The sequence below is a fragment of the Eptatretus burgeri genome, chromosome 11 (assembly GCF_056783735.1).
Source record: "Eptatretus burgeri isolate ZD-2024b chromosome 11, Ebu_testis_v1, whole genome shotgun sequence".
In the NCBI taxonomy this organism is placed as follows: domain Eukaryota; kingdom Metazoa; phylum Chordata; class Myxini; order Myxiniformes; family Myxinidae; genus Eptatretus; species Eptatretus burgeri.
The window spans coordinates 96,398,995-96,423,609 of record NC_140971.1 but is presented as its reverse complement, the minus strand read 5'-3'; the positions used below and the strand labels follow the sequence as shown (position 1 = coordinate 96,423,609).

The 24,615-nt window shown below is 46.2% G+C and overlaps 1 protein-coding gene across 3 annotated transcripts in view; it reads left to right on the top strand.

The window, feature by feature from the left end:
• The window catches only part of COG4 (component of oligomeric golgi complex 4), a 72,264-nt gene that overhangs the window by 22,511 nt on the left and 25,138 nt on the right, over positions 1 to 24,615 (top strand). For 2 of the 3 annotated variants that reach the window (XM_085847519.1, XM_085847521.1), the window contains exons 7-14: positions 1,374 to 1,531; positions 14,759 to 14,817; positions 16,080 to 16,201; positions 16,327 to 16,445; positions 18,463 to 18,629; positions 18,762 to 18,939; positions 21,356 to 21,418; positions 22,490 to 22,603. In XM_085847519.1, coding sequence (XP_085703645.1) covers positions 1,374 to 1,531; positions 14,759 to 14,817; positions 16,080 to 16,201; positions 16,327 to 16,445; positions 18,463 to 18,629; positions 18,762 to 18,939; positions 21,356 to 21,418; positions 22,490 to 22,603 — 980 coding nt within the window. The remainder of the gene's footprint in view (positions 1 to 1,373; positions 1,532 to 14,758; positions 14,818 to 16,079; positions 16,202 to 16,326; positions 16,446 to 18,462; positions 18,630 to 18,761; positions 18,940 to 21,355; positions 21,419 to 22,489; positions 22,604 to 24,615) is intronic. The other variant, XM_085847520.1, reaches the window with a different exon arrangement.

The window sequence follows — 24,615 nt, the reverse complement described above, 5'->3', positions numbered from 1 at the left end:
TAGAGCACCACCACTCCCTCCCCCTCCACTGGGGCAGGACGTCGACACAGCACGGACACGGCATTACCATAGACATAAATGGTGTCTGGGGAAAGTATGAAATGGGACAATCCCGTAACATCCAAGACACCTGGTCAACCTGCGACGGTGGAACAAAGCATTCGTTTCCCATTGTGTCCACGTCGTCCATGCTGTGTCTGTGTCATGTGACATGTCCGTTCTATGTTTCTGCTGGAGTATTGTAACTGATTTATCAATTAATCCTTTATGAACCGTCAATTGAATGACGTTTTAGTCTTCACTAACGCTTCCACCATCTTCGTCTGAATCGCTCGCATAAGGCTCGAAACGATGCAGCTCCGCAATTCCCACGAAAGTGTTTCCATCACTAGTTTTGTCTCCAATAGTTTTTTCAAAATCGCATTGATCGGTTTCGACATACTCAGAACCTTCATAGTTGCGAATGACAGTGGAATCGGAATCTGAACTCGAAATACACTTTCTCTTTGTATAAGCCACCATTCGGATCAATATGGCTTCCAGATGTGACTTTACTGGTGAAGTCTTGAAAATCGACACTCGGGCTTTTTTTCGGCACTTTGTGATTGGCAAAAAAATTTCAATTTTTTTTCCCTTCAAATTAGATTAATAATTCTCTTTGGTTTTCTTTTTCGTTTTGGTGCCCCTTTAACTGATATCAAGACATGCATTTGTTTTGAGTCCTGTTGAGAAAACCATTGCTCGGGTTCAAAGGGTTAATAAACTGATAATTGCATTCCTTCAATAAACATTGGAAACAATACCTTGTGTTGTCTTTAAAAAAAAAAAAAAAATTGTCAGCATTTTTCATGAAACTGTAATCATGTGCATTCGTGGTCGAAAAGATTTTAAACGTTTAATTTAAAAGTTTCCCTTATGAATCAGGAGCCTCCGGGAACCTATTCCCCTTTTTCCCATTGAAACAATTTGCGGTGTCAACATTCGCGGTATTTTTGGCAGGTCGCGAACCGCCGGTAACCTATCCCCCCATTTTCTGTTGAAACAATGCCGCACTATTCACGGATTTGTCATTCTCGGCATTTTCCAATAGCGGGGTCCAACGGTATCGCGTGATATTTCCAAAAGTTGTGGACAACTTGTGACAACTCGGTGGATGAGTTGGTTCGGTGACAAGAACAAGCTGATTAGATTTTTGGTTAAGGTCCAGATCCAGATCTGGCCTATTGGTGGGATACAAAAGGTAAACTCTTCAGCCTGGCAGAGGTATGCGCTCTGAGTGCCATTCCATTTTCAATCTGTGAGTATAAATGAGTATTGTGATCAAAACACCATGCACTACATCTCTCACAGCTTGTGATGAACTTTGCTTGTAGGAGTGGCACGTGTGGTGGAAGCTCAACAGCCTGTGGTTGAGACTTACTACGGTCCAGGCCAGCTTCCAGCACTTTTAGCCCAGCTGCAACCGGAGGTCGACCGGCAAGCCCGCCATGTGCTTGATGGTTTTGCTGCAAGGCGGGATGTTCAGCGAAAGGTATTGGCTTATTGTACCTGGCGTAGAGTTGCATTTGGGCTGGAAAAAGGTCCTGAATTCTGGAGGGTACTTTTACACTCAAGCATGCCTGAAGTTTCTTTTGCATTTGGAACATTTATTTTGTGTTAATTTGTTAAACAATGTTCATGTGAAGTTGGCTTTGGTAATGCTAATTTGAGCCTTCAAATAGTCTGAGCTTCACACATATTGTTAAAATGGTCCACCAGTGTTGATGTTTACATTCGACAAAGCCAATCATCCTTCATGATATGCGGTACAAATAGTCCTTGAAACATCACTGTTCCATCTCAACAACTTGGGCTGGGTGTCGCTCTTGTTTTGTGACTTTGTTGAGTCCACTCCGCAGTTAACGCCCCATTTTCTTAAAGTCTAATCTCTGCACAGGCTTGGAGTGGCGTACACATTGCACTGGTCAAATGGCAGGTGACATCTTGCTCTGCACGAGCCTGCAGTCGATCTCATGGCCTGTACCTCTCATAAAACATTTGCAAAATGCTCATGGGTGTTGAAAGGACATTTAACACTGCTTTTAGCATATATACTGTTTGTAGTTGGAAAGGCCATGTTTAATTTGACCCTAAATATTGTTATGAATTTCGCCCGCCCGGCGTGCCATCGGCCACGTAACTCAAATCGCGACCGCGTCGCCCACCGGAGCGGACAATTCAGTCGTGACCCTCTTGGAACTACCGCCAAGGAGCTAGCCACAGATGGGGGTTTAACCTCACCACAACTCAGTCCGCATTCTACCCGCGCGAAATAGGGTGAATCGCCGAATGTCGATATACCGAAGTACCCGCGCGGGTAGCGTACCGAGGAGTTGTACCACGCCACAGGTCGACTCCAGACACGAACCGCTTAAGCGGCTCCTTCCGTGCTGCAGGGATAATCGAGCGGAGTTATCGCCGACCTCGACGGTTCAGATTATTTACTGGGTGTCTAAACCCACTACCAATCCCTTACGTGATGCAAGATGGCACTTTCAATGGGGAAAGAGATGACGAACGGGATACATTTCACACAAGCACATTTATTACAAAGCACATATTGCACACACTACACAAGCAAGGAATCATGTAATATACAAGCAACAAATAGAATGCAAAAGCAATACGACCGACTATATTTATTATTTACAAGCACTTACACAGTTTCTACTTGGCAGGACATGGCGCCACAGCATACATACAAAAACAAAGAAAGACCTCCCTCACAGGCAAGGGGGTAGACTGGGTCCGTAGACCTTTATGGTCGTGGGCCGTGGATGACCGAAAAGGCCCACGAGACCGAAGGGTCTTACCCGCACCCTCGATGCGACGGTGGGCAGGTCGCGACGTCTCGTCCCCACGGCAACGAGCGTAGCCGCACCTGATCTCGGGCCTTGCAACGGTGGGCAGGTCGTGACGCCTTCTCCCCACGGCCACTAGGACAGCCGCGCCTGATCTCGGGCCTTCCAACAGTGGGCAGGTCGTGACGCCTTCTCCCCACCACCACTAGGACAAGACTTCCACCCGACTGCCCCAAGTCTCTGCTATCTGCGCTTTTCCAGGCGCTCCTCTTGCCCTTTTATTTCTCCTGCGCCCGCCCCGCCCTTCGTGGGGCATGCGTGGGGGGAGGAACATTCCAGAAAAATCGGGGCGGGGGCTCGTTTCCAACCGTCAAACTTGTTTACCGGAGGAGAAATTGGGGTGGGGCTGGTTTCCAACCGTCAAACTTGTTTACCGGAGGAGAAATTGGGGTGGGGCTGGTTTCGTTGCTCCTTTAGTGGCGTTGTGGTGTGGATGGCGTGGTTGTTGAGATGGCGTGGTTGTTCCAAAATAACGACAGGTAAAGAAAAATGGCTAACTCAAAGCGTCGCAGCCCGGATGAATCACACATATTCCCTCTAAACAACGGGTGTGGACCAACTACACATGAACTTATCGATATATTATATCTAACCTGAGGACCTTTCTGGTGTATTGCAAATTTCCACAGCCGTAACAATATCATCCAAGATGTTGATGGTGTAATAGTTCGAGCGTCGGTCCACTCTGAGTTTTGGAGGTCAGTGGTTCAAACTTTAGCCGAGTCATATCAACGACTTTTTGTAAATGGTCTGCGCTGCTACCTTGCTTGATTCTCAGCATTGAAAAAGGATACAGCACGGACAAACAACCGTAAGTTTGCAACCATAGCATAGCCTTGATGGGCTTAATAGCTACCTCCTGCATTGAAATTCTTTGAAAGGGAACTTGTATTATTAGCTCATCTGGAATGTACTTCCGGGGAGCTTATCGGATGGTGCGTCGTCCGTCCGTCCGTCCACAAATACTTGCAGCTTCTTCTTTGAAACTGCACATACGATTTCGATGAAACTTGACCACAGTGTTCATCACTGTTTATGTACCAAAGTTTGTTCATGGCATTGAAAAAAATCGGGCCCGAAAGGGGTCTGTGGGGGTTGCCCCCCAAAATAGGTATTTGCTTTCTTCTCATAAACTACACATGCAATTCTGATGAAACTTGACCACAACCTTCATCACCTGTGATGTACCAAAGATTGTTCATGACGTTTTAAAAAAATCAGGGTTTGAGGGGTTTAAGGAGGGAGATTATGGGGGGAGGGGGGGTTGCCTTCCCGAAAGAGGTGTTTGCTTTCATCTCAGAAACTACACACACAATTCTGATGAAACTAGACCACAACCTTCATCACCCGTGATGTACCAAAGATTGTTCACGGCATTAAATACAAAAATCCATCGGTAGTATTTACTTTCATCGCCATTATGTATTTTGTGGGTCATCCATGCCCACCAGAGATTCCGTCGTTATCTTATCCAGCCGTTACCAGGTGAGTGCCCAGGGGTAGTGCCCCTATATTTATTATTAACACACGCATGCGAAGCGAAAAGCAGGGTTGAGTAATTGGTTCATGTCTGGCCATCTGTCAGTCTCCCTGTCTACAAATGTCAGTTTATGATCGAGGAACAACTTCATTTAATTTGGATGTTATATTTTGAACATTAATCTGAAGACAACCCTGACGTTTTACCTTGCTCTGTCTCTGTCTCTGAGTTCGTCCCGATCGCACATGCACAGAGAGGAGTTAGATAATATTGTCACGGCTGTGGAAATTCACAGACCACCATAAAGGACCTCAGATCAGTTATGACGATAAGTATATGTGTAGTTAGATTTCCCCACCGTTGTTTAGAGGGAATTTCCGTGTTCACAGGGCTGCGATCCTTTGAGATAGCCGTTTTTCTTTTACTGTCGTTATTTTGGACCAATCACCCCCCAACAACCAAATCGCCACCACCAACAACGCCCCCAAACAACTACACCAAACCACCACCACCTTCGCCCCCTTCACCTCCACAATCCCATCCCGCAAACATCGCCTCACCCCCACTCTCAAACGACGCCTGCCAACAACCAAATCGCCACCACCAACACCCTTCCCAAACCACCACAGCAAACTCCCACCACCTTCACCTTTCTACCAAATGTCATGCCATGGGTTGTGAATGGGATCCTTTCGAAGAAGAAATCGGATCAGGAATCATTCACGCCCACCTTTCATCCATCCAATGGCTGAGCATCAGGTGGTGTAGCCCCGCCTCCAAACCCGCTGGGATCCACAAATTTATATATGCACTCCTCCCCCAGCCTATATAAGCGCGAGCACAATGCAGCTCACGGCAGTGTCGGTGGGGCAGTGTCGGTGGGGCAGAGTCGGGAGACGGAGCTCAAAGCAGACGGGGAAAGGCAGACGGGCCGATCGACGGAGAGGAAGGAGCTCGGAGCTCAGGTCGAAGTTGAGGGGCGAGGAGGGCGAGTTGCTGAGTGGAGCAGGGATGTGGAGGAGGGCTCAGAGGCGAACCAGAGGGCTGAGTGGGGACCGCCGCCGGAGAAGGGGCGTAGTGGAGGCCACAGCCAGGAGTAGTTCGCCGGAGCCAGTGCGGTCCAGAGTGTCAACTCGTTGGACGGAGCGTCAGCAATTCCCCTCTCCCTTACCGAGCTCCGCGCTAAGAAAGCGCCGGTAACCCCGTCCGTTCCCCTCCCCAACCGTGGTGCCGACGGTGAAACACGTGCCTGCGCGGAGAACGCCGGAGAGAGCTCACCGGCCACGCCAGGGGCACGAAGCCAGGCGCAGCTATGCTGACATCGCGGCTTGCCCGCCATCGCGCCACGAGGGCGCGGGTAAGACCTTTCGGTCTCGTGGACCTGGCCGCTCATCCAGGTTCCACGTACATTTGGTCCACGGACCTGTCTGCCACCCTTGTCTTGGGGGTGGTTTTTCTTTGCTTTTTGTGTAAATGCATGTGGTGGCGCCGTCTTATACGTAGAATTGTCTAAGTGTGCATGTGAAATAAAGACACTTTATTCGTGGTCAACTCTGCCTTTGCTTGATTTCACTGTATACGTGCCTTGTCTGAATGTGAAATAAATGTGCTTGTTGAACTGTTCCCCGTTTCGTTGCGTCCTTTCCCTTGTTTGAAAGTTCCATCTTGCATCACGGAAGGAATTGGTAGAAGGGTGTAAGGACCCAGTAAATAGAATCACATCCGTCGGGGTCAGCGATAACACCGCTCGGTTATCACTGAAGCACGGAACGGACCGCTTAAGCGGTTCGTGTCCGAGGCCAGCCAGCGGCGAGGTACGATCGCCCAGTTAACCACTCACGCAGGTACTTGGGTAGGTTGAGTTTGGCGAACAACCCTATCATGCGCGGGTGTCCGATTGGCACGATTGTGGTGTGGTCGAAAGACCCACCCGTGACTAACTCCTGGCAGTAGTTCCAAGGAGGGTCACGACTGAATTGTTCGTTCTGCTGGGCGACGCGGTCGCGATTTGAGTTATGTGGCCGATCGCACGCCGGGTGGACCGAAATTCGTAACGATATCTTTACTCCGTCTGCCTGTCTGGCAGTCAAACAACATTGAAAATCATTCCAAACAGGAACCTTATTGTTTTTCAGAACATCATAAAGGATACAAACAGGCACGAATAACTAATGTAGCATGTTAGATTGGGTGATGTAATGCACACTGTGTAAAACGGTGGTAAATACCGGAATTAATTGATTAATAACACTTTTACAATACAATTGGACTTCCAGTTCTGGGTTTGGAGCGACGGCAGGTTCTCTCAGGGCTCTCTGCTGACTTTCTCAAAGCTACGTTTCCGGTCGTTTTTTGTCCCGTTTTAACTGTTTATTTTCTCACCGACATGTTTCTGTGTTCCTAGTTCGGTTTTGTTTCAAAAATCGTGCTATTTTGTGAGTTTTCGTCGACCTTGTCTTTCCGGGTTCCTTGAGGCTTACCCATCCTTCCACTCAAGGTGTGCAATCGTTTTTGTTTTTTTTTATTTCTCTCCCTATTACCTTCAATTCCTATTTTCCCCACTTTCCCAACATCCCCCATCCCTCCAAATCTAAACACTCTGTTTCTTGTCTTAAATCCAAAACAAACAAACAAACAAAAAAACTACTTTTTCCCTGAATACCCACAAGTCCTGATTCCTCTTCTTCCTCCTCTTCTTCTTCCTCCTCTTCCTCCTCTTCCTCCTCTTCCTCCTCTTCCTCCTCTTCTTCTTCTTCTTCTTCTTCTTCTTCTTCTTCCTTCTGCCGGTACACCATCTTTATTGTACTTGAGCCCTCGTTACCTTCATGATTTCTTCCTACAACCCTCCATTCCCGAATCTTACCAATTCTTAAAAAATAAATGAAAACTTAACAATCTGCCTTGTATCCTTTCGATCTATACACCTCCTGTAACCACGTAGCTCTCTCTCTACCCTCTTCCTGATACTTTTCATCGACTCATAAGCTTCACTCTGTGTTTACAGTTCCAAATTCACCATACACTTCTACGATTTTACTTCAACCTTCCCTTTTCTGAATGTTATGCAATCCGTATTTAATACTAGACGACCCATGAACCCGTTGGGTTCCTGTTGTGACAGCGGTTCATGGAAAAATCATTTCAAGAAAAAAAAAAGATAGCTCCAGTGAACTATACCGCTGAGGTTGTTTGCATTGATCAAATAATCCTGACGAGTACTTTACTAAATCGGGAATTGATTTTTAATAATTTTTTTCGTTGCCCAATTTGAACGAAACTTGATATTGTGCGTCAATGTGTAAAAAAAAAAAAACCGGAGGAAAAGTCAAAGAAATTATTGCGCGTAATCTTCTAAACACAATTTTATTTATTAATGAACACGGAAGTATTCGATCAAAATGGTGATGTTTATTTTATGCTTAAAAATAAATCGTTCATTGTCTGCACTAAATGTTTGAGATTTTAAAAATAAATCATTTCAAGAAAAAAAAAAAAGATAGCTCCAGCGAACTATACTGCTGAGGTTGATATGGCACACCGCAGGCGAAAGGTGAGTAAGGTGAGCCGAAAATTTTTGCACTATCTTGTACCGTTTTGGCTGTATTTCGAGAACATACATACATACATACATACATACATACATACATACATACATACATACAAGATGAGAGTTTTAGTAATATATAGATAAATAAATTTACTTTTGACTGTACACTTCCAACAGCCACGTGTTTCTCCCGTAACCACCTGATCTGTTTCCACCCCCTGCGTTTACCGGTCCAAATTCACCATTCACCTCAATTTTTTCGACAACATTTACATTACCTAATCCGACGAAAACTCTCTCAAACAATAATAATAATAATAATAAAAGCGATTTCTTATAATGCTTCATCTTCCTCTTTCACACGTGTGGTTCTCACTACTGTATCAGAATTCACTACTCCTCTTCTATTTCAAGACTGCTCTCAATTCGACCTTTCCTTCATACCTTGCCTAAAAAATCCCACTGTTAGTGTTTCTTCTCTCCATTCTCTTAATTTGCCATTATTGCATGCATCAAGAAATGTGTTTAATCGCATTTCTGACCTAAAAATTATAAAAACCCAGTTTGCAATGAATGTTCGTTTTCCATCAACCATTCTTTTTTTCCAACTTCAGTGCCAACTCACCCCTCTCACCCCTCCCTCTCAAAGCAGTCATCACACTCTTGTCCCTCCAAGCCTCCCTCTCACCTTTCTTAAAAACTTCTCCCACCATTCACCCCCCTTCACTCACCCTTCTCAAAGTTGCCCCCCCCTCTCATCTACAAAGCTGCCTCCTTCCCCTGACCTCTCATCTCCATCTCATCACTCCACCTCCTCAAATCCTCAACTGCCTTCTGTCCCTTCTCTTGCCCCCCCTCTCCCCCAGCACCACAGAGCCTTTTCTCCTCATCCGGCCCCCTCCCCAACCTCTTCAGCAATCCCCCACACTCTTTCAACAACTCTCTTCCCTCCCCCTCCTCCCTTGTCCGACCCCCCCCACCCCACTCTCCCATCCCCTGCACCCAAAGCCTCCTCCCCTTCCTCTTCATCAACAGTGTGGACCTCAAATATCCAGAGCCTTCACTCAAACCTTACAGATCTTTCCATACAGGTTGCCAGTGACAAACCAGACATAATCTGTCTAACAGACACTTTCCTCCCTCAAGACGTGTTTGACTCCCAAGTATCTCTCCCTGGTTACTCCCTCCTTCATCCCTTGAAGATGAAGGGAGTTGCTCCCTTCATCAAGAACTCTATTCCTCACTCTCCATGCACTGCCCTCACTCCCCCACACCCCCAGAAATACTTCTGGCTATGGCTTCCCTCAACTCCCACCTCATGTTTATATGTGTAATGTACCGTCCACCAAACAGTGATGACTCCATTTACACCTCACTATCCGAAAACATGGACCAACTTCTATCTTCTCATCCAAACTCTCTCTTCCGCATATGTGGTGACTTCAATTGTCATCATGCCAGTTGGCTAGGTGTGGGTACCTCTCTCACCTGTCATGGCACTTCAGCAAAAGCTTTCTGCGACTCATTGGGACTGACTCAATCGGTCAACTTACCGACCCGGATCTCAACCAACTGTACTCTATCTCTTCTGGATCTGATTTTGACAACTTTCCTGAAAATATCTGCTGTTCTTCCTCTACTCTAATTGGTTCTTCTGACCACATGCTTGTCAAAGTGGACATCTCTCTGGTTGTTATCAGAGAACCACCTCACCGCCGTCAAGTCTGGCACTTCACTCAAGCCGACTTGCAGGGTCTCCAAGCAGTCATCAAACTTATAGACTGGTCTCCTATCACTACTTTCTCCAACATCAACTCATCCTGGGAATTCTTTCAAATTTATCCCCTCTCGTCTTCAGTTGTCCTACCCTTCCTCCCACCCATGGTTTACTGAAGCTTGTAGCGAGGCAGTTGTCCTGAAACTACTGTCATGGAAAGCAAATCCAACTGAGGGTAATCTCATTTCCTTCCATAAAGCTCGAAACAAGTGTGTATCTACCCTCAGGAGAGCCAGAAAACAACATTTTATAAGCTCAAGTCTGAACTCTCAAACCTCTCTCCCTCCTCCAAATCCTTGTGGTATCTAATCAAATCTGTTTCTGGTGTATGTTCCCCTTCCATCCCCTCCCTTAGCTCAAATTGCCGCACTGCTGATACCGCACGTGAAAAGGCTGAATGCCTAAACTCGGTGTTTGCATCGAAATCTTGTGTCCCAAACCCATCACTTTCTGTGTACACACCTTACCCAGTCGCACCCAGCTATCCCTGGATTATGTGCCCTTTTCTCCTGACAAGGTGGAGAGCTTGCTGTCAAACCTCGACTCAGATTTTGCAACCGGTCGAGACGGCATCAGCCCACTTGTCCTAAAAACCTGCTCCTCTGCTCTTGCTCACCCTCTCTCTGTTCTATTCACCCTCTCATTTGCTCAAGGTCATCTGCCATCAACTTGTAAATCAGCAAACATTACTGCCCTGCATAAAAAAGGTGCAAAAACAGATCCCTGCAACTACAAACCAATCAGCCTTCTCTCAATCATCAGCAAGATTATTGAATCCATCATTGCTTCAGACATTAAATCCTTCCTCTTCTCCAATGGCCTTATTTCCGATCACCAATTTGCTTTCAGACCAGGTCACTCTACCCTGGATATGCTGCTTCTGCTCTCCCAACAATGGATGGAGGTCCTGAATGCCGGACATGAAATCAGAGCCATATCCCTCAACATATCATGTGCTTTTGACACAGTCTGGCACCCTGCCCTGCTCACCAAACTCTCTTCCCATGGTATCCAAGGCAATCTCCACTCATGGCTCGCAGACTTCCTCTCCTGTCCCAGTCAACGTGTGGCCCGAAATGGAGTTCTTTCATCCCCTCTTCCTGTCCAGGCTGGAGTTCCTCAAGGTAGCGTTCTGGGCCTTGTTCTTTTTCTGGTTTTCATCAATGATCTCTCCGACTCTGGAAAATCCTCTTTATCTCTTTGCTGATGACTCCACCCTCTGCCGTACCATCTCTCATCCCTCAGATCGACAAGCAGCAACCTCTTCACTCTTTGCAGATGTGTATAAAATCACAAACTGGTCCAACACGTGGAACTTGTCTTTCAATCCTGACAAATCTCACACTCTTACAATGTCTCTCCAAAAGGACCATTTGGAAAACCCCCTGCCCCCCCCCCACCCCCATCCACTTTCCCAACAATCCTCTGGAAGAAGTCCTTTCATTCAAGCTTCTGGGTCTCACTATCTGCCGTGATCTTTCCTGGGAAAGCCACATTTCAAACCTCGCCTCCAAAGCCAGTCGCCAACTGGGAATCCTGCATCATGCAAAGTCCTTCCTCAGCCCACCTGAGCTCCTGACCACTTACAAAGCTTTTGTCCGCTGCCTGATGGAGTACTGCTCTCCCCTCTGGGCTGGTGCTCCTAACTCCCACCTTTCTCGGCTTCATGCTATGGAAATCAAGGCATTTCGGATCATTGGGATCTCCCGTGGTGAGGTTGAGTCTTTGAGCCCCTCACTCTCTCACAGCAGGCAGGTCGGTGGTCTTTCTGTCTTCTCCCGTCTCCTCTCCGGTTTCGCCCCCCCCTCTGTGTCTGCGATTTGTCCCCACCACATTTCCGCAGGGCGCTCAAGGTCCGCCAACAACCCCCTTCTGGTAAAACTCCCAAAATCACGAATCACTGCTTACCTTCACTCTTTCATTCCTCTTTTTTCCGCCTTTGGAATAAACTCCTTCGCTCTGTTCAATCCCAGTCTTCCCTCCAGGCCTTCAAAACAGCTGTTCACCACCACCTCTTATCGTCCCCCATCCAAATCCTCGGTCTTTTCTACCCCCGTTAATCCACCCCAAACCCACCTTCTTCAAATTCCCTGCTTTCCTTCCTGAAAGTCCCTGTAATGTCCATCTTTTATTCCCCGTGTTCCCTGCCTCATCCCTTTCTCTTCCACAGATCTCCTAATGTCTCTGTTCCCCACTGTTTTGTCCTTCCCTCTCCCGCCCCTCTTGTCTCATGCCCCCCCCCCCTTGCTGTGTGGTGTGTTAGCTCTCATATGAGCCTCAACAAGGTATACAAAAATAAAAATCTTTATGTTATTTAAATTGAATTATCCTCGAATACTATTTATATTGAACACTGTGGAACACAAATTGCCTTCTTTACACTTTCAAAACCTTTCCGTTTAGCAGTACTTAGACATGGTCAACAGGGTGGTGTATAAGACTGCATCAATTGCGCTAAACTTGTGGAAATTTTTTTAACGATCTTTAAAATCATTATTTAATTGAAACTGATGTATGCAGTATACTTGAACAGTGAACACTGCATGGGGTAACATGTTCCATGAACTCAGTCGTTCTCTATTATCAGCAGAATCCCCACCCTACGGGCCATCCCTTTATCTGGACAGCACACTGCTGCCTCGATCGCTCCCAAAAATAAAAGTAACCCGGGTTACATACATGAACCAAAAGCATGCATACTGCGTATATGCACATTTAATACGTTGTGGCTAAAAAGCTTCAATAATTCTAATTGCACCGACCCATCGGCTGACACCACAGGTCTGGAGCCTTGGGCTTGTATGTACTGTCATCTTCACAAGGTCCCATGACGCTTATTGGCTCCAACCTTCGATATTTGATGATCCATTTAACAGTCTCTTCGGTTGTTTTACACTGGATGGACAACTTATAGGGAGGGCGTGGTGATTGTGAACGTGGCACTTCCAAAGACATCTTTAGCTTATCGAAATGGTGGACGTATGGCATTTTTTTCTTCCAGTTTACAGTTGTGGGTGGTGTTAGGTCAGCTGTCCAGGTAATGGGTATAGAGGAGACATACATACATACATACATACATAATACATACATACATACAAACACTTGTTCCAATATATTGTTGTGGGTCCAGGTCTCGGTGGCGAGCACGACCGCAAGATGGAGCAGTAGAGTCGGCTCCACCGAACACCTGGAATTTAGGTCGTACCTTTCAGATAAATCCGAAAGGTCACAGGTCTTTTATCGGACCGAAGATCGCCAATAGGTCGACCACGTGGGATAGGGTCAATTGCCAATTTCAATATACCTAAATACCCACGTCGTCCAAACTACCGGGGAAATTTACTCTTGGCAGGATCTGCGCAATCCGGTCCATTACCGAGCCGGATCAGAGTCGTACCCCGAGCAGAGCGTACCAGATTCCTGCCGGGCCGATTGCACGATTACGGCAACAATGAAGCCTCCTAATTCCCGATCACAGCGTGGCAAAGCGATGATAGAAAGGACAAGGATGAGCTGGGACATTCAACAAAAGGGGAATTTATTTACAATAATCGGGGAACGAGGGGAAGAATAATTGGGAGGGGAACACAGAGCAGAGTTATCATGACCAAGCAAGGCAAATAATGTACAACAAAAGCACTTAACAATTCTACTTATAGATAGGGCCCACGGACACACACACGCACACACAAATACCCAGAAGAAATGATGGTCGTGGCCTTTATTGATACCCCCAGCTCGGAGGGAAGGTGAGCTGGAGGTAAGGATAACGTGCTGGCTACCTGGCCGCGTTCGTGCGGCTCGATGTCCGCACCTTCCCGGAGCACCAGTCGCCAAAGGACCGACCAGGGCAGCAGAATCCAGAGGAGGCAAGATGAGGTGATCTCCCGTGATGAGATGGTCGACCTCCTGTAGTAATGCGCCAGACGAGACGCCTCGGAAGCACGCGATGCAGTCAGCATAGACCAGGCAGAAGCACGCGATAAAGTCAGCGCAGACCAGGCAGAAGCGCGCGATGCAGTCAGCGCAGACCAGACAGAGGCGCGCGATGCAGTCAGCGCAGACCAGACAGAAGCGCGCGATGCAGTCAGCGCAGACCAGACAGAAGTGCGCGATGCAGTCAGCGCAGACGAGACAGAAGTGCGCGATGCAGTCGGCGCAGACCAGACAGAAGTGCGCGATGCAGTCGGCGCAGACCAGACAGAAGTGCGCGATGCAGTCAGCGCAGACCAGACAGAAGTGCGCGATGCAGTCAGCACAGACCAGACAGAAGCGCTTCGAGCCGACTGGACGCAATCATTCATTCCTTCTTCTGTCCCTCGGGGCACAGTCTGCACGTCCGTGGCCTGCTCCCATTGGGTGGACGGCGTGTCGCGGCTCCGCCTTCTTGCCAAGGACCGCCCCGTCTCTGGTCTGCTCGTCACCCATTGGGCGGAAAATGACTTATACCCTTATTTTGGCGCACAGCCAAAGCGAAATGCTTCGTGATCATATTTGGGATGGAATTCCATTCCAAAGGAATTCAGCACACGCCCGCATACCAGCGAGCACGCGGAGAATACCAGCGAGCACGCGGAGAATGCCGGGAGCAGAGTATTGTTGTAAAAACGAAGATGGGCGTTGTTGTTGTCGTCGTTGTTGGTGATGTAAAAATCCTTTCTTTCAAATAACTGCACAGCGCACGTACACTTAATTCCCATTAGACATAGGGACGAGACCCTAACTAGAAACACATACTTATTGATATAACTGATCTATAAGCACCTGGCTGTTGTGTGCAGTAAGCTTCCAAATTCGTAACACTATTTGGAATATCTTCTGAGGTGTCAGTTAACTGGAGTACACCACTCAACATTGATAGTTCTCGCTTGGTTGTTCTCTGTCCTTTTCAATTATAGTACAATCGCGTTATGCATTTCTGTGGGAGGGTGAAATTTTTTGTTGGTGTGTGGATTGGGGAATATTGTGTACTCAGATCAAAAGTCTGAGAGTTTACTTTAACCTGTGCTCTGCAGCTGTTGAGAATAACGCTAATTGTTCATCTTGTGTGGCAGTACCAGCAGGTGCAGGGCAGCTTGTTGCGTGGAAATGCGGGAGACAAGATGGAGCCAAGGTGTGACTTCCTTAAATCGAATTGCTTGCATTACAGCATGTGTGTCGTTGCTTCTGGGGCTGTCTGATCTCCTTCAGGATAAAAATCCCCAAAAAGCCCTGGGAGCAGAGTTTAACTAGAACGGCACTTGGTAGAGCGCATATCTCCACCAGGCTGAACAGTTTACATTTTGTATCCCACTGATTGGCCAGATCTGCATCCAGACCTTAATCAAAATCTAATCAGCTTGTTATTGCCACCTCTCCAACTCATCCACCACGTTTTGTCATAATCAGCCCACAACTTTTTGAAATATCATGCTACATATCATTTTTGGCCCCCATCTCTCAATTGTGAAGAATCACTTTAAAAATTCTCGTATCCGGATCTGGATCATCACCAAAATCGAATCGATTCGTTCTTGGCAGACACCCAACCTGTCCACAAAGATTCGCCCGAATCCGTCTGTTACCTTTTGAGACATCGACCTCTACATCGTTTTTGGCCCGATCTCTGAATGGTGAAGAATCACTTAAAAAAAAAAAAATTGGCCGATCCAGATCTGACCCCCAATAATAATAATTATTGGCCGATCCAGATCTGACCCTCAAAATCTAGTCAATTCATCCTTGTCACACACCCAACCTGTCCACCAAATGTCCAAATCTGTCCATAACGTTTTGAGATATCCTGCTCACAGACAAACAAACGGGTGAAAACATTACCTCCGTTATTCCTTCAGTGGTGGATGTAATTACTGTTAAAGTACATAAGAAATTCTCCGTGGTCCATGGGAAATACGAATCTTTGTTGTGTTTTTTTTCTTCTCCATACAAGGTTGAAATTCTTGTAAGGGTGAGATGATTAGAGGATAAAGAGGTGAGGAACTGACATTGGGGGTAGTGGATCAAGTTGGACACAGTTAGCAAGGGAATGAACGAACAGTAAGGGGGAGAGAAAGAAAGGAGGGAAACATGATAACCTGCAAGGAAGAGGGTTGTTGTGCTGTAAACCTGGATTTTAACAAAAAATAACACCAGAATACCGTAGTTGAGTTATCCACCATGAAAGGTCAACAGGTGTTGACGATTCAGGCTTTACCCCTTGTCAGAGCAAAACAGGGATGTTGGGAGTTTAACCAAGAGGGCGTTACTCTCATATCTATAATTTATAGTTAATCGTACTAACCTGTTATTACCCATTCTAATATGCCATTATCCATTATTTAGAACGAATTGAAGTTGAGTGACTGAGTTGTGCGTGTGCGCGCGCTTGTGTTGTAGGAAACTGGATTCTCTACTCGCAGAGTTAACTCTGATGAACGCCCGCTCGGAGCTCTATTTACGCTTCCTCCGACGCCGTGTGACTGCTGATCTGGAAGCTTGTGAACCCGACGTCCGTGCAGGTTTTCCTGGGGGATAGTTTTGGCACTTCCTACATTTGGAAACGCGTCACTGGTAATAAAGAAGAGGAAGAGAAGGTACTTTTTCTTAACCTCGGCATATTGTCTGGATGTGATTGTCATTAAAGGTGAACAAGCAAAGCTGGAGCAGCTGCTGTCAGGTTGTGGGTTGAGTTGTGCCATGCAGGAGTTGATGGGAGAATACGTCACTATGGAAGAGTATTTCATGAAGGAGAATGTCAACAAGGTGAGCTCATACATCTCGATGATGTGAACTTTGTTCGAAGAGCCGATGGCCACCATTAGTTAGAGCCATACCAAGGAGGACTCACAATTGGTAATTGTACAAGTTAAAGTTTCACTTATTTCCGATTCACAATATTTTATTTTGAAAAAAAATCTGTTGCTGCACCTCCACTCGATTTTGTAAAAAATGGTAATATGGTGTTAGTTTTTATTTTTTTTTTTGATTATTTGGTGTGAAACTTCAGTTAAAAATCTATAATTTTTGAGTGAGATGTTTGTGATATCCAAAACAATAGGTCAGGTCAGGCATGGTTAGTATGCGCTGGAGTAGCGCGTCACTGCGTCCACTTTCCGTCGGTACTCCAGGGGCCTTCGTCTGGCCATCCCCCAGGCAGATGACTGGCCTATCCCCATCTCCTTGAGATGCCGATCAACCTGCTGCGACCACGAGGCACGTGGTCGTCCGTTGGCCTCCTCCATTCATGAGGTTCCCTCACTGAGAGAATCTGGTGAGCAGGATCAGCATCAGGAAATCGAGCCACATGTCCATACAGCCGCAGCTGATGCTCACGGATTATGCAGGTAACAAATGTCATCTGAGTCTCTCTCAGGAATCACTCATTGGACACAGTCTGACCAGCGATAGCCAAGGATTCTCTGAAGAAACCTGGTACTGAAGGAGTTCAGCCTTAGTCTCAGATCCTTGGTCAGAGTCCAAGTCTCAAATCCGTAGAGCAAGATTGGAAGCACCAAGGACTTGAAGACTTGGACTTTTATCCTCCTGAACAGGTTCTGACAGCACCACATCCCATGATCCAGTGAATCCATGACTCCCCAGACATCTATTGACCTCTGGCTCACAACATGCGGAGACATGAATATCACTGCCAAGGGAAGGGGATCTCTCCTTGACCTCAACATCCTCACCACAAACAGGTACAGACAAGGTGACAGCATCCAATATGTCATTGAAAGCCTGGATCTTCCTTTTGACCCAGGAAACCCGTAGTCCCAGCGGCTCCGATTCCTCATTCAGTGCATCGAGGGCCCCTACCAGGATATCCAGCTTCTCCACAAGGATGACTGCATCATCTTCGAAATCAAGCTCTGAGATCGTCCTTTTCTGGTGCGGGGGAGACAGTTTTGTCACCGACACTCAATCATGAACAGGTTAGTACAGGTTTTGCATAATACCTGTAGCAAGTCACAGATCTCATCTGGCCTGACTTGATAATTTGGGTTGGGTGACACCGTTACAGCCGGGTTGCTCTGTGGCATCGAGCAGAGCACAGGACAGAGCACCTGTCCTCAAGCGATCCCCCAACCCAAGCCTTCGAGTATCCGGATTCCAGATGCACACCACGACACTCGGCTCTGCCAATTTTTATTTTATGCAGAAAAACAAGTATGGATCAAGGACACAATGAAAAGTGTTGGTGTGGGGGTGGAGGGAGGCTGCAATAAACAGAGATGGGAAATGGGAGGGTTAAATCTATTCCGGTGTTTCAACACCTAATCTCCAGAAAATTGCACCAACAATTTCATATTTTTAATACGGACTAGCCATGCGTACTTATCGCTTCGCTTATGGGTTTAATCAGAAGAAGGCATGTTATGCTTCACAAACATTGCAAATCTACAGGATAAAATGGGCCAAAAATGGAAATGCCAATGTAAAGTCACTTATTATGGCGTTGGGCCACCAAGTACGGCCAATATGGCTTGTATGTGCCATGACGTCGAGTCTACCAGCAACTGGAATTCTGCAGGAGGGATGCGGCACCATTGTTTGAAAAGAAATTTAACTGTTTCGTATTCGAAGAGACATTTAAATTGATGTTTGTGGGCTTAACTCTCCAGCCCGACTCGAGATCACGTATTTAAACCGAGAAACGTTTTCCTTCCTTGTTACTCCCATCGTGTGCTGTACTTTGTGTGCGAGATATCATAATATAAATGAACCTTATTGGCACTTTCTTTCTTTTTGATCATTAATGCTGCTTCGTAATCCATTGCAGGCAGTAACGATGGAGAGCGTGGAAAAAGGGCAGCATACATCTAGCATGGTCGATGATGTATTTTTCATTATAAAGAAGTGTGTGGGCCGAGCACTGGCGAGTTCCAGCGTCGATTGTCTGTGCGCCATGATCAACCATGCCACTACGCTCCTGGACACGCACTTCAGGTGGTTTTTCAGCCGCGGAGACATTGCTCTTCACCATCCGGATTGTACTCCCATTATTTATTTACTTATTTGCCGTTCTTATTCTTCCTGGTGAATTGCGGAGACACGCATGTTGTATTTACTTTTTCTCAGGGAGCTGCTGGTTGGAAGGCTGCAACAGGGATTCCCAGCAGGTGCCTTGCAAGACTTGCAACGTGGAGTGAGCAGTGCCGTCAGTCTGGTGCAGAGTGGTGCGGCGAGTCTCGTGCAGCCAGGCCGTTTCGAGCCGCGGCCCGTTGACAGCAGCCAGGAAGCACAGAGGGTCTTTTTGGTAGGCCAAAGACTTCTTGTCGTCCGAATACCGGTAGCGATGGGAGCATTGTAACCAGAGAAACAATCTGAGTGCATCTTGGGATCCCACATTCATAATACCACAAACGGTGTTGATTTGTCAGTAATCTACTGAGCTGCTTGTAATTCATGGAAAAGTACGTTGATGTCTCTTCGTGTCCTCGTACTACACTTGATTGCGTACGAGCTTCTCCATGAGCTTGAAATCGCAAAAATGGCCACTTAATATAACCATGAAACCCAATCGTGGTCAAAGTTTGTTCATTGCCTGCTTTAAAAATTCTCCACTAATGATGTCATCACTTACAATCTGTCGGGGCACTTACTTTTTGTTCAGATTAAAGAGTAAAAAAAAAAAAAAAAAGTTGAATGTATCTCAGAAAAACATTAGAAAAGTTTTTCATACTTTTTCCAATGCGTAATTTTTTTACAGCAACTTTTGTTGGTGATAGTTTTAAGGTTCATACTCACAGCTGGCCTCTAAAAGAAATAAATAAAAAACTCATGCACCATCTCAACATAAATATCCAGGTCGATCCCACGTCCACAGTTTCTCTCCACAAGGATCATCAAGCGAACCTGCCAATCTACTTCTATGATCTAGATTCCAGACTCTAGAGGAGTTTCAGTACCCATGAAGTCTTGGGCCTCACCGTCGGCCACGATCTCACCCGAGACATCTGTGAAAACGGGACGCAGACTGACGTTCTGCACTGGGTGAAGTCCCTCCATGGTTCTGTGTGTGTTATGGCTTGCAAAGCATTTGTCGGAAGCACAATGGGGGTATTGTTCTCCCTTTTGGGCTGGCATACCTGCATCCCGCATCTTATTTCTGGAACTCATGGAAGCCAAGGCTCTGAAAATCATCGGCATCACCAATCAAGAAGCTATCACTTAAAGTTGATTGCTTTCTTACCTTAGATTGGTTGGTGGTCTCTTGATATTCTCCCTTCTTCATTCGGTCTTGTTCACGCCTTCTCCCACGCCCCCTCCCTTCGCTGCCCTTTCAGTTGGCTGACCCTCTCTAGTTGTACCAGGATGAACACTTTCATCGAGGAGCCCTCTCCTTGTTAACCCTTATCCCTCTCTTTTCAAAAAGCCAGACGCCGAGTGTTCGTCCTCGCCCTTGGCCAATCTGAACTCCACTCATTTGTTCTTCTCTTTTTTTTTTCTCTCTCCCGTGGAACCAACTTCCCCAGTCTGTTCAGTCTTGTTCTTTCCTCCAGGGCTTCAAGACAGCTGTTCACCACCATCTATACTCATGATCTCTTCTACCCCCAAATGACCCCATTCCCAAGCACTCCCCTTTTTCCAGCTTATTGTGATTTTTCCCTCCCTCACCTCTTTTCATTTGGTGTAGGTTGATTTGTTCCTTTTCTGTTTCATCCCCATATTCCTCTTCTTCCTGTGTTTCATTCAGCTTGTGTGCAGCTTATTCTCCCCCCCCACCCCCTCCCCCCAATGTATTCTTGTCTCCCTTCCCTTGATCTCACTCTTGCTTCTACTCTGCTGTTGGTGTGTCCCCCTTTCTATTTTGTTCCATTACATTCTCCTCGAGCTCCTCCATGAGTGCCGGTCATGTATACAATAAATAAATAAATCCTGTGTCTCCAATAATGTTCCTCCTTCCACTGCTTCAAACTTACAGCTCAACACCCTCTCACATGATCTCCCATTTCCATCCATGATCTTCGATCTATTCCCACTCGCTAACCTCTTGCCTTCCCCGCTTTTTCTTGCCGGTCATGTCTCTGTCCTGCACCTGCCATTCCGTGTTCGTCGAACTCCCGCGTCTTTCATGTTGTTACTCCATGACCCTCAACGTTGGATTTCAAAACAAAGATGCTTTCTTCTGTTATCCGACATCCCTCCATCTCATCACCTCCCGCTGCCGTGCCAATAGCACCCTTGCTTTCATTTATTTGTGAGAGAAATTATTTATTTTATTTTATTATTTTACTTTTATTTCTTGAGTGTTGGCACATTTATTATATAATTTGCTCTTTTTCATCAGTTTCTCGCGGCGTCATTTTCGAGCCTTTTTATTTGGGTTGACCTATTTGGTGTTCTCAGCTGAACCAATGGCCGATGATGCTCGTCACCCAGGTTCATGTCCGTTGTCGTACATCGTGTGTCCATAGTCTACGAATGTCCTTGTGATTCGTACGAAAGTACACCGATATCCGTTTCCTGTGTTGCTTGTGATTTCGATGCAAGCTTCACGATGCGTCTTCGATCATTGTGTAATCGGGGCTCGACCTCTTCACATATAATTGGACTGACCGAACCCAGGACCACGTACGTCTCTTTGCTCGAGATTGCTAAATGCTGAGCATGCTGCGTCGTGAGTTACTGGATTTTAATATAAGCATTAATTTTATTATTTTTATTTTCAGGTAACACTAAACAATGCAGAACTTTGCTGTGAATATATTCACACCTTGAACAGCAGCTTGGAGGTGAGAAATGTCGATAGCTTTTGTTTTTTTTTTCCCCCATTGTTTCTGCCCAGCATGTGAAACAAATCCTTCATACAAACTAACGAATCGGAATCGGATCTTGCAATACCATTGGTCCGTCCTCAGAAGAATACCGCAGCCACAGGCTACACTCGATAGAGAAAGAGAGAGAGAAGAATACCATTGGTTGTTTGTATTCAGGAGCTTGCATTACAATTGATTTAATTCTCAGAATTTCATGCCATTTGCTGTGGAATTCTCATTTTATTAAGTGTTCCTCCTTCGTGCTGTATCAGCATTCTCTTTGTTGTTGTTGTTGTTGTTGTTGTTGTTGTTGTTGTTGTTGTTGTTGTTAACAGAGAGCTCAGTTTCCGGTCTTAGCGATGACCATTTTGGGTATCGAAGCGTCTCTAAAAACTGGACTATGAAGTAACTTTGTTGCAGCAAAATTTCACTCTCCTCTTACGGGCCACTTCGGATTGTCGGAGGAGGCCGGGGGGGGGGGAGTCACCGGCCCTATCGTGACTTTTACTTCCCCATAGGCCGCCCGGCAATTGTTTATGCCAAGCCCCGCTTGAGATGGAAATGTTCATGGGTAGTGATGGAATGGGTACCTGAGATATGAGGTGTGCTGCCGGATTGATGTCCTGGAGTGGATGGTAGGATTGAACTGACTGAGCAAGTTGGTTCCAACAAGTGCGAGAAGAGAGGAATAAAGGACCAGCAATCAGGAATTAAATTAGCGACTAAGTTTGTCCCTGATGAAGACCACTTTGTGGTCGAAACAGACTTTCTGAGTATTGATATTTCTAACACAAAACCTCAAGTTGGTTGTACCTTTGCATTCCCCACTCTCAATATTTTGTGATTCTAAAATAGCTTGTTTAGCACTCTTATCCATCCACCGAGCTCATGATGATGGGGTCATAGTTCAAATTCCACATCCTGTGTTAATTTGTCCATTGTCCACTTAATGCCTTTGTAATCCACCTAAAAGTATGATTTTTAATTTTTTTTAAAGCTGAATCCTGAGTGCGTTTCTACATCCAAAATGAATTTGCAACCCTCCAGGCCCAGTGTCAGGCCGGTGTGGGTGCTGGCCGAGGCGAGCAGGCCCGAGCCAAAATTCAGAGCTGCGTGGCCGATCTCGTTGCTGTCTCCGAGAAGTTCCAGAAGTTGCTGCAGGTATTTTGCCCTTCATGACAGATTGTTACAAATCTGTTAAAGGTTTTTGCGGTGCTGCTTTTCCCATGTTAATGGAGTATTGGTCTCTGTGAAGGCCTGTTTATGTCTTTGCGGATTAACAATCGATTTTGTAAACAATAGGTGGGTGAGTACGTTTACGACCTTGGAAAATGAGGATGTTGTGTGTTGAGCCTTTCGGCGGAGAGAAAAGTACTCGTGCTCTGACGAAGGGCGAATACTCCAAAACGTTAGCTGCACCTTTTTATAACGGCGATATACGTGTTATCGTCTTTTAATTGATAACACCCATTGGATATATTAACACTTTTAGGTGTGCCAGTGCTCATCATGGATTAAGATACTTGATTGAGTCGTTCATCCATAAATAAGGTTGTGTTTTGGTGTTTCATTTTTATTTTTTCAGCTCAGGCATTCTGTTTTGGCTGACGGGATGGCCTTGAGGTACGCACACTCGCCTCTAAGCCGTCGAACTTGGGTTTGAATATTGACCCATCTTGGTGTTTCACGGGCAGGGTGATTCATCAATGTGTGTGCTGTCGTGGATAAATGTTAAACTGGGTGTCCCGCCTGCCAACATTAGTTTGGGGACGTTAAAGATCCCATGGTGTCTCATGAAGAGTAGGCAAACTCTCCCTGGCACCCTGAACAAATTACAAATTCCTACCCTGACTGACCGCGAGGAAGGCAATGACCGGACCACCCGGTATAACCCTTCTCAAGAAATTGCTACATCAACACCAATGCTCTGTAAAGAGTCTTTATACATTGCCTCTCATATGCCGTTTGTTACGATTGCTTTTCTTGGATGTCAGAAGGCAGAACGATGACCCCCCCCCCCTCCCCCAAGAAAAGCACAATGTACGTTTTCATTTTTTGAAGCTTTTTTTTTTTTTTTTTAAAGTTCAAGTTGTGATGCCTGGAAGCCTCAGCATCGGAACATTTTCAGGGTAGTCGTTATTATGACATCGTTACCTAAAGGACTGTTTTTAGGGTCTTCACTGAACCGGGACAGGGTCCAATTCCAACTTATTCAGCCTCTCCATCTAGGATAGGGGGAGGCTTATACCTGCTCCATAGAGGATAGGAGGAGATTGGGACCATACTCTGTAGAGAGCGTTGGCGCTGCTGAAGCAGTCTCCTTGGCTATTGGGCACAATCCTGGACGGGTCGCCACTCCGACACAGGATACCAGCAAGCTGGCACTCATTTTGCCGACCTCGGAAGGATGACAGGCCGAGTCAACCCCACCTGGTATTAATTCAACAGCTGAGCGGGATTTGAACTCAGGACCCTAGGATCCAAAGCCCACCACCCCAACCATTAAGCTAACACCAGGCATATATATGAGAGGGGAGGTGTATACCTGCTCCATATAAGATAGGGGAGGCGTATACCTGTTGTAGGGTCTGTTTCCACAATTAGTGCCTCCAATTTTTAATGGTACCCCAGAGTTGTTTAGACACATCGGAGTATGAAACCACCATTTAGGTTTTTCTTCCTTTTTTTTTCTGCCAATGTCCGAACTGTATCTCGGAGCTGGCTTGGACTTTCGGAATGAAATTTGGCATCAATAATGGGAATAAAAAGTTTGCAGGATTGACAATTTTTTTTTGACTATGACCTATTTTTTTTTACAGTCCATAACCCAATTACAGACATTTTAACATTTTTCACCATAACTCCACTAAGGTTTGTCCAATCAGAACGAAATTGTCCTCTCTAGATAGTCGAGAGCAAGGTCCGTTGGTCCGATGGACAAAATTTTCATTGCTCTTCACAGCCATGTAGCATACAGCTTGAGCATTAGCTTGCCTTTCACCAAGCCCAGATGTGCTTGGGCCAGCGCAGGGATTATATGTTTGTTATTATTTTTGTCAAATGAGACTACCATTGTTATTATCAGTTAACGATGGTATTGTTGTGAATTCGCGCCCGCCGGCGTGCGATCGGCTGCTTGACTCGAATGGCGGCCGCCTCGCCCACCGGAATGG